This window comes from Sordaria macrospora, chromosome 1, assembly GCF_033870435.1.
Source record: "Sordaria macrospora chromosome 1, complete sequence".
NCBI lineage: Eukaryota > Fungi > Ascomycota > Sordariomycetes > Sordariales > Sordariaceae > Sordaria > Sordaria macrospora.
The window spans coordinates 651,296-660,027 of record NC_089371.1 but is presented as its reverse complement, the minus strand read 5'-3'; the positions used below and the strand labels follow the sequence as shown (position 1 = coordinate 660,027).

General features: G+C 52.1%; 3 protein-coding genes across 3 annotated transcripts; 1 reads left to right on the top strand and 2 right to left on the bottom strand.

The window, feature by feature from the left end:
• Positions 1-1,645: 1,645 nt before the first annotated feature.
• On the bottom strand, positions 1,646-2,832 carry SMAC4_05197 (uncharacterized protein). Its single transcript, XM_003346951.2, has 3 exons — positions 2,652-2,832; positions 2,232-2,421; positions 1,646-2,031 (listed from the first exon to the last, which is right to left on the bottom strand). The coding sequence occupies exons 1-3, from the start codon at positions 2,753-2,755 to the stop codon at positions 1,963-1,965; spliced, it is 363 nt and encodes a 120-aa protein (XP_003346999.1). The 5' UTR covers positions 2,756-2,832; the 3' UTR covers positions 1,646-1,962.
• Positions 2,833-3,540: 708 nt separating this feature from the next.
• SMAC4_05196 (uncharacterized protein) lies at positions 3,541-4,756 on the bottom strand (the record flags this gene model as incomplete). The annotated part of the gene is made up of 1 exon (XM_003346950.2): positions 3,541-4,756. The coding sequence occupies one exon, from the start codon at positions 4,754-4,756 to the stop codon at positions 3,713-3,715; it is 1,044 nt and encodes a 347-aa protein (XP_003346998.1). The 3' UTR covers positions 3,541-3,712.
• A 1,040-nt stretch (positions 4,757-5,796) lies between these two features.
• On the top strand, positions 5,797-8,392 carry SMAC4_05195 (uncharacterized protein). Its single transcript, XM_066090246.1, has 4 exons — positions 5,797-5,979; positions 6,163-6,856; positions 6,922-7,123; positions 7,183-8,392. Exons 1-4 carry the CDS (start codon positions 5,860-5,862, stop codon positions 8,186-8,188), a joined length of 2,022 nt encoding a protein of 673 aa, XP_065945480.1. The 5' UTR covers positions 5,797-5,859; the 3' UTR covers positions 8,189-8,392.
• The last annotated feature ends 340 nt before the right edge of the window (positions 8,393-8,732 follow it).

Here is an 8,732-nt window from a genome sequence, read left to right as displayed (position 1 = left end):
ACGTCGCCACCCCAAACGTAGCTTAAAGCACACCACTCATGCCGTTCACTCTCATCCATTTCAGATGTCTCCACAAGCTTCAAATCGCATGCATTGACATCCAGAAGCCTGGTGGGGATGAAAAAAGAAGGGGCCATGCGGCAAAAGGGATGAGATAAGCGGCATTGGGACATCAAATTCAGACAGATCTGGAACGAATCCGGAGTGCATGGGTCGCAAGTCAAGGTCTTCCTTGGCTGATCTGATAACGTTAGCAGAAGGTCTGAAGAGACCAGGTAGAAAGGTTTCAAAATGTTGGCGGACTATCAAGGACAGATTACTCGGGTGAATGATGGCTCTTAGCCACTCTATGTCGGGACATTGAACTGGGTCCCAATTCTTTCGGTTAAGAAGTGCGAGATCCACATATCCATGTACATCCGTAGTCTTCCCTATGCCCCAAAACACTGCCTGCACTATTCCCGAGCCATCAATATCAAACACGTCGAGAAGCTCTGAATTAGTTCTTCCTCTGTACTGCCCAAACTAGGTCTCAAACAGGGGGCATCTGTCATCCAAGGCCCGCAATATATCTGATGCTTTTTCGACTATACACACACGAATGGAAGCAGTATCGCTCTTTTGGCGAATATCCAGGGCTCTATCAATGGCAGCGGTAATGGGCTTTGGGTTTCTAACCATGTTGAATTGGCAGCAATGGCGGCAGGAATGAGGAATGTCGTAATTGTGCCTCCAGGTTTCGCGTTCCTCCCTCCATACGCAAGTATAGTTCTTCGCGGCTATTTGCTCTCTGGGTACCTATGTGGCAGCCTCTTTCTTTTTGCAAGCCGGGTTGTCCTGGTCTGAGACTGGTAGGCAGAGTTGAGGGGCATCCATTGTCCAGGCTTGCTCAAATTGCTGATAGATGAATGCGAATCATTGACTGAGCGACACACAAAGATTGTAGAGAGTCCAGTCAGCTGAAGGAGAGTAGAATACCAAAAGACTTGATGGCTGTACTGTCGAAGTGCGGACAGATATCATTGACGGGATGTAGTCGAAATAAGAAAGTGGTGGTGGCGGTTAGCGCCTTTGCGATTTCTCGGAATTTCATGGTCGATGTCACCACCACCCCCTGTCCGCCAGCTTCATTGATATCCCAGCCAATCACCAGAGGAATACTCGGTCGTACGTCTGGCGATCACAACGTCGAGTCGCAGGAAGCACGAACGAGGCGAAGGCTTGGGTGTTGAGGTGCAGACAAACCGAACGTTGCCCCGCATTTGGATGCCTCACTAAAAGTCCCGTTCTCGACAATCTCGAAACATAGGCTGGACACTCGGAAATGGTACGCGACCCCAGACCTATAGAAATTAGATAAAGTCAGCAATCAATTTGGCAAAGGGTAGAAGACTTGGCATTATGTTTTCTCAATCCTAGAAGGCAGTAATGACCGCGGAAAACGGGCAAGAACCACAAGCCAACAATCACGTGAGAACACCCGCGCCCAGTTAACAAAACACCCATTACAACTCATATCACAACTGAAAATGTTCAATTCTTCGTTCACCTTCTTCTTCTTTTCCTCAATTTGTAACATTTAAAGGCGGCCGACACAAGAAACAAGACAAATCACGGACCATGGTCGTACAAATAACCCACTGCAAAGCCGAAGGCATCTTGGATCACCTCTCCGGTTCTACATGGCCACTACCTCTAATCGAAATTTCAACACCTACCTACCTAGACCTCGTCATTTCCCAACACCACGAACTGCCCATCAGACTTCCGTGTATGGCCAGACATGGCCTTTACCACCGTATTTCACAACGAAAAACACATAATGTCACGTCCTCTCCCATCATCCCAGTGCACCACCACTAACTGCTCCCCCATTCTCCCAACAAGCAACCTCATCTGAGTACTAAGTAGCAGATCGCAGGCAATCAACTCCTAGCCTCACCCCGGCGACATGAGGCAATCTTACAAGTCGAAGCTGTCCTCCCCGATAGTCTTGCAGCAAGTCCAGCAATCACCAAGCTGCTTTGAGTGCTACATTTTCCACGAAACACACACCAAACAGTTAGCCAAGTCTTGCACAAAAATACCCGACACTCTTGAAAAGAAACACCCAAAATGACACAACAAAGTGAACACCAAACAGGGGCAAATGAAACAAGATAAGAGACGAAGTTAAACCAACAAGACAGGAGCCAAAACCAAATAATACGAAAATTGGAACCAAAACTCACCCATCCCTCAGGACACTTCAACTCCTGACCCGCACACAACAGCCAGCAAATATCAGGCTTCTCATCGTCGCCGTCCTCCAAGAAGCTGGCAAGGTCTTGCTTTCCTGACTTTTTAGGTGCAGCAGCACCAGCAGCAGAAAAGAGGAGGCTCTGATGCTGTTGATTCTTGGGCACGACTTCGATGCGGAGACTAACAGAAGCGAAAAATGCGGAAAATGCGACGCTGTTAGTCATCTCTGGATACACACGGTGGGATTACACTGTATGGAATGCCCGTGATGGGAATGCACGATGCAGGCTTTTGTTGAAATTGAAATCGAATTGAGGGGAACTGAGGGGAATTGGTCTGATAAGGCAGCGATGTGAATTGGCAGGTGATGATGTTGGGCAGCAGTGACAAGGGAGCGAGTGATGACTAACGTGATGTCCTCAAAAACTGAGGAGGGTTTTTTGGCCTTGGATGACCAAGGCATGGCGGCGATGGTGGTGATGCCGGTGGCGAGGAGGAGGGCGGTGAACTTCATTGTGGAATGATTGAGATAATGTCAAAGATAATGGGTGTTGTTGTTCGTGATGGTGCTGCTTACTGATCCGGATCCTGAGAACTTGTTGATGATGATTCCAATTAGCATTTGAAATGCGAACCACGACGATGTTTATATACACGTTTCTTTACCTTACTGCAAAGCATAAAGATTCCATCGTCTTTCCAACCTCCTATGCCCAGCTCCGTCAATGACGACTTCAGGGAACACAATTAGGCGCTCAGCGAGACAGTATCAACCTTTCTACTCAGCAACAAACCACCACTGACCCAGTTAGAAACCACCACCAAAGAGACATTTTCGCCCGTTTTCGACGATCAATGTCCCAGTTAAGGATGACAACATCGATCTTTGCCTCTGGTTTACCACAAGGGTTTGTTTTAGGCGCGATTGGGTTCGAATCTGGCGCAAACCAATGAGGCTATTGATCGAGTTTCACAGACGAGAACCCCAGAAAGCCTTCTGTGCTCATATTGAGGATGACAACATCGATCTTTGCCTCTGGTTTACCACAAGGGTTTGTTTTAGGCGCGATTGGTTTCGAATCTGGCGCGAACCAATGAGGCTATTGATCGAGTTTCACAGATGAGAATCCCAGAAAACCTTCTGTGCTCATATTGACGTTTCTCTTGTGTCTTTGTTTTGAATCTCATCGGTTTCGGTTTCTCTTCTGAACTATCCCGCCCTGGCAATTATCGTTCAGCCTTCGGAACCATGACGATCACTCAATGCTGATGAGACAGATTTCAGTTAGCTGCGGGGTAAAATCAAGAAGGAAGAAGGAACGAAGACAACGAGAGGAGCGTTCTCGAAGTGGGTTGTTCTGGCAGAGATGCTCAGATCGGTGGTCGAACAGGATGTATTAGTTGTATTAGTATGTTACTCCAGAAGCCACCCTTAACCGGAACTCCAGAAAACCAGAACGCTTTGCTCATTCTATGAGAGGTCCAGAAAAGAAGTTTCCATGTCGCACACAGGCGTGATGATCTCGCTATCCGAACTCCCTTCTCCTCCCTCCAGCTCCTCTTCATCTTCTTCAGAAATGATATCGTCGCCCATTATGGTCGACCTACCCTCATCTGTCCCTTCCAGCCCTGTAACCAAATGGGGACAAACCCCTTCCCCAACCGTCGACCGATGGCTATGGAACGAGCATTGTCTGAACCCAAAGAAACGCTCTTCGCTCCTCAGGTTGTTCATCGGGAGCCTCAACTGAGGGTTCTTGATTCTTATATCGGCCTTGCTCGCCGCCATCTTGTTGAAGTGAATGCCATAGTCCGCTTTAAGCTTCGGGAACACAGCAAACAGCTTCTCAAACTGACTTGACGTACCATCTCCGCCATGCAGCGTCCACGCCAACATCGCCACGGCCCATTTGCGCAACCTGACTGCGTTGTCGAGCGAACAGTCCCCGTACAGGAAGGTTATGAACCCCGGTGACATATCCCAGTCGCAGCGGAGGTACATATCCTGTAGGGCGTCCATCGAGGCGTCTTGTAGAGCGGGGAGGTCTATTATCTCGGCGAAGAGATGCAGACGAACAAGATTCCAACGGAGGGTGCGCCGGTCACCACCGCATGTTTCCGCATGTCGGGTAGTTCCGACTCGAAACGGGGATTGTCGCGCAGGAGATAATCGGCTGGGGGAGGAGGTGGGAGACGCTCGGTCTCTCGAGGCCTTTTCTATGCCGCTGTCGACGTATGCTTGAAAGGCGCGCCGGTCATAAAGCCAGACGATGAATAGTTCGAACACTTCGGGTGACTCTTCAGGGAGCCAGAGAACGGAATCTTCGGATTCGGAGTCGGTCCGGTTGCTTTCTTTCTGGGCGGCTTCAACATGGTCGCGGAAGAATGTGCTGGTTGTGCAGAGGAGCTTCTTGTGCATTTGGAAGTCGCGCTGCTCTTTGCCAACGAGGACTTGAACCATTTCAGATCCCAGACGGCTGTTGAGATTAGAGGACGTGTCTTGCGTAGCACACATGGTTAGGCTGGTAACTTACGATCTTGAGGATCTCCTTGAGTTTCTGGCGCTTTGCTTCATCTTTGAAAACATGGTGGCTTGGATGAATGAAGATCGCCCAAGGACTCGTTGGCTACCGGAAAGCTGAGTATGTATACAAAACTCCTACTCAAAGATCACGACAATCTTGGTCCATGGCAGTCGGGCATGGAGCCGCGATCCGGAGTTCCATGTTTCGAAACATTGGTTAAACCACATTGGTGATCCAGTTATTTACTGGGGAGGGAAAAGAAACGAAAAAGAGGCAGTGCCCGGTTGATAAGAATCCATGGTTCAAGATTTGGCCATAGTATGGTTGCATTTCCATGGTCGCGTTCCATGTTGATTTTGGATGTTTCGTTTCAAGTTGCTGGGCAGGATCCTAAAATGGGAAGAAGTGCCTGAAGGAGAGCCAAGAACGGAGCCCCGACCCTGTCGGCACCAGCCGAGACCCCCGCATTTGGGGCTGAATCCACCCCCAGATGTCAGAGCGCGGCCTGGGGAGGCGACCCCTGAAACGATCCCCTAGCTGCCCCTGTTCTAGGCCCAGAGTCCACTGTCTGTCCGGTTGTCGGCCTACACGTGTATGGATTTTGGGTGGGAAGTGAGCGGCAACGCGGTGACTGCGTGATACCTGGATTGAAGATGTGCAGACGACGTTGGATTTAGTATCCGCATTTTCTGATGTTGAAATAAGCAACCGTGTCGCTGTACGACGGACGTTCAAATAAGCTTGTTGAGCTTGTTGGTGGCAAGCACCAATTGGATATAGAATGGGCTTGTTGCTGAAGTCAAAGAAGTGACGGCGGCAAGGGATGAACAACGGAATCAAGGGACGGCAACCTGAAGTGAGAAGGGATCAAATGGAAGAGGCGGCATCGGACAAAGGCACGGCTTGAGACACCTTATTCAGACGACACTCACCCCAGGGTTAGGGTCACCGGTGCCCCTCATTTTCTGACTCACCCCACTTCCTGTCGCGATTGGAGTTTCGTCTGTTTGCGGCTCCGAGTTCATCTTTGTCGCCGAGTCCCAACTGCCCCAGCCCAGCGACAGCAGGACATCGCAACCACACCACAGCAAAAATGGCCAGCAAAAACGGACCAGTCCTGCCCCAGGAGGGCAAGGAGAACATCCTCATCACCAGTGCCCTGCCCTACGTCAACAACGTCCCCCATCTGGGCAACATCATTGGTAGCGTTCTGGTAGGTTTACACCTTTCTTTCGCTTCCTCTCTGTCTGCAGCCAACCCTGCGCCCTTCCTTCCACATGCGCTGGCTGCTCTGCGCTCCTCCCTCCCTGTTCTGCGCCCTGTCGCCTTATCCCATAACAACCTCCATCTCGTCCGGCTTCATCCACAACCTTGTCGCTGACCCAACTCTCTCCAGTCTGCCGATGTCTTCGCCCGTTTCTGCCGCGCCCGTGGCCTGCCCACCCTCTACGTTTGCGGTTCCGACGAGTATGGCACCGCCACCGAGACCAAGGCCCTTTCCGAGGGCGTAGACCCCGCGACTCTTTGCGCAAAGTACCACGCCCTTCATAAGGATGTCTACGACTGGTTCCGCATCAGCTTCGACAAGTTCGGCCGCACCCCCACCGACGAGCACACCGGCATTACCCAGGAGATCTTCGCCCAGCTCTGGAAGAATGGCTTCATCGAGGAACGCGAAACCACCCAGGCCTTCTGCGCCGTCCCCGAGCACAATACCTTCTTGGCCGATCGCTACGTTGAGGGTGAATGCAGCATCTGCCACGACCTCGGCGCCCGCGGTGACCAGTGCGACGCTTGCGGCAACCTCCTCGACCCCATGCAGCCCGACAAGAATGCTGCCGGCGAAGACGAGAGCAAGGGTACCGGCTGGCTCATCAACCCCCGCTGCAAGCTCGACGGCTCTACCCCCGAGAGGCGCAAGACCAAGCACCTTTACATCCGATTGGACGAGCTCAACAAGGAGATCACTGCCTGGCTCGACAGGGTTGAGAACGGCTGGAGCGCCAACTGCGTTGCCATTACCCGCTCGTGGATCAACAACGGCCTGAAGCCCCGTGGTATCACGAGAGATCTCAAGTGGGGTGTACCCAGTACGTCTATGCGCTGTGTCCTTGTTGCGGTCCTTTACGGCCATAGCTAACACGCTGTTTCACAGTCCCCAAGGGCCTCGAGGGTCTCTCTGACGAAGAGTATGCCAATAAGGTCTTCTACGTTTGGTTCGATGCCTGCATCGGTTATGCTTCCATTACCAAGTGCTACACCGATGAGGGTAACCTCGAGGGCAGGAACTGGGAGAAGTGGTGGAAGAACCCCAATAACGTCACCTTGTACCAGTTCATGGGCAAGGACAACGTTCCGTATGTGCCCCGCATGTTACTCCTAAGTTACAAAGGTCTTGACTAACGCGGTCTATCAGATTCCATACCATCATCTTCCCCGGCACGCAGTTGGGTACAAAGGAGAAGTGGACCCAGGTTAACCACCTGTCCACGACCGAGTACCTCAACTACGAGGGTGGCAAGTTCAGCAAGTCCAAGGGCGTCGGTGTGTTTGGCAACAACGCTAGGGATACCGGCATTGACCCCGATGTCTGGAGATACTACCTCCTGTCCAGACGTCCCGAGTCTGGTGACTCCGAGTTCAAGTGGGAGGAGTTCATTGACTCCAACAACAACGATCTCCTCAAGAACCTCGGTAACCTGTGCCAGCGTGTCGTCAAGTTCTGCCAGGCCAAGCTCGACGCCAAGGTCCCTGCGTACCCCGCGACTCCCATCGCGTCTCTTGACGAGTACAAGGAGGAGATCAACAAGCTCCTCAAGGAGTATAACGAGCAGGTCAAGGGTACCAAGCTCCGCGCCGGTCTTGCTACCGTACTCAGCATCTCTGGCGTCGGTAACAAGTTGCTCCAGGACAACAAGCTCAGCAACCAGCTTCTTACCGAGGAACCTGAGCGCTGCAACGCTGTCATCAACTTTGCTCTCAACCTTCTCCACCTCATTGCTGGCGTGTTGACCCCTTACATGCCTGGCACCGCCCAGTCTATCCTTCGCCAGATCGGCCTCAAGGCTGCTGAGGGCGAGACCGACATTCCTGTCGTCATCCCCGACACCTGGAACCCCGATATCCTCAAGGCCGGTGAGCCCATCGGCACCCCTGAGCTTCTGTTCTCCCAGATCCCCGCTGCCAAGCTGGAGGAGTGGCGCGAGGCTTACGGTGGTGAGGAGCTCCGCAAGCAGAAGGCCATTGAGGCCGAGAAGGCTGCTGCCAAGAAGCTACAGAGGGAGAAGGAGAAGGAGAAGAAGAAGGCCAAGAAGGAGAAGGAGAGACTGGCCAAGGAGCAGGCTGCCAAGGAGGCTGCCGCTGCTGCTGGTGGTGAGGCTCAGCCCGCCGCTGGTGAGACTAAGGAGCTGCCTTTGAGGTAAAGGATCAAAAGGAGAAACGTTAAGATATCCGTTGGGTGTAAAGGGACGGTGGGTCGGTCGGCTGATCGGTTGGTGAAAGGCGTTGTGCTGTGTCTTTGGCGGGTATGGGTTTTGTGACGCGCCAGCTGTTTGATTTTCGATTTAGAGACGATTTTTATGCCTTGTTAAATGTGCAAAATAGATGATGATATCCACCTCTATTGTTTACCATTCTGTTCTGTTATTATACGTCTACCTATTTGGGAAACATGTTTATCAGGGGTTTGGCGTTGGACAGACAACCGTCACCGACCGGAATTAAGTGGTGTTGTTCCATGCTGTTTTCCAACCTGAACGGACCCGGAATGGAAACTGAAGGCGGTCACCAGTAGAACGGAATTTGCTCCGGGGTCCGTCATTGGACGGGGAGTTGGGCGACGGCGGCGGCAGAGACGGTGAGTGGTGAGTGGTGCCGGCAGTGACGGCACAAACCGGGGCCCCCGGGCAGGCACCGGACTCCCGGTATTTCCGTGCGCGCTGTTTTCTCGGCGTTCATGCGGGATGG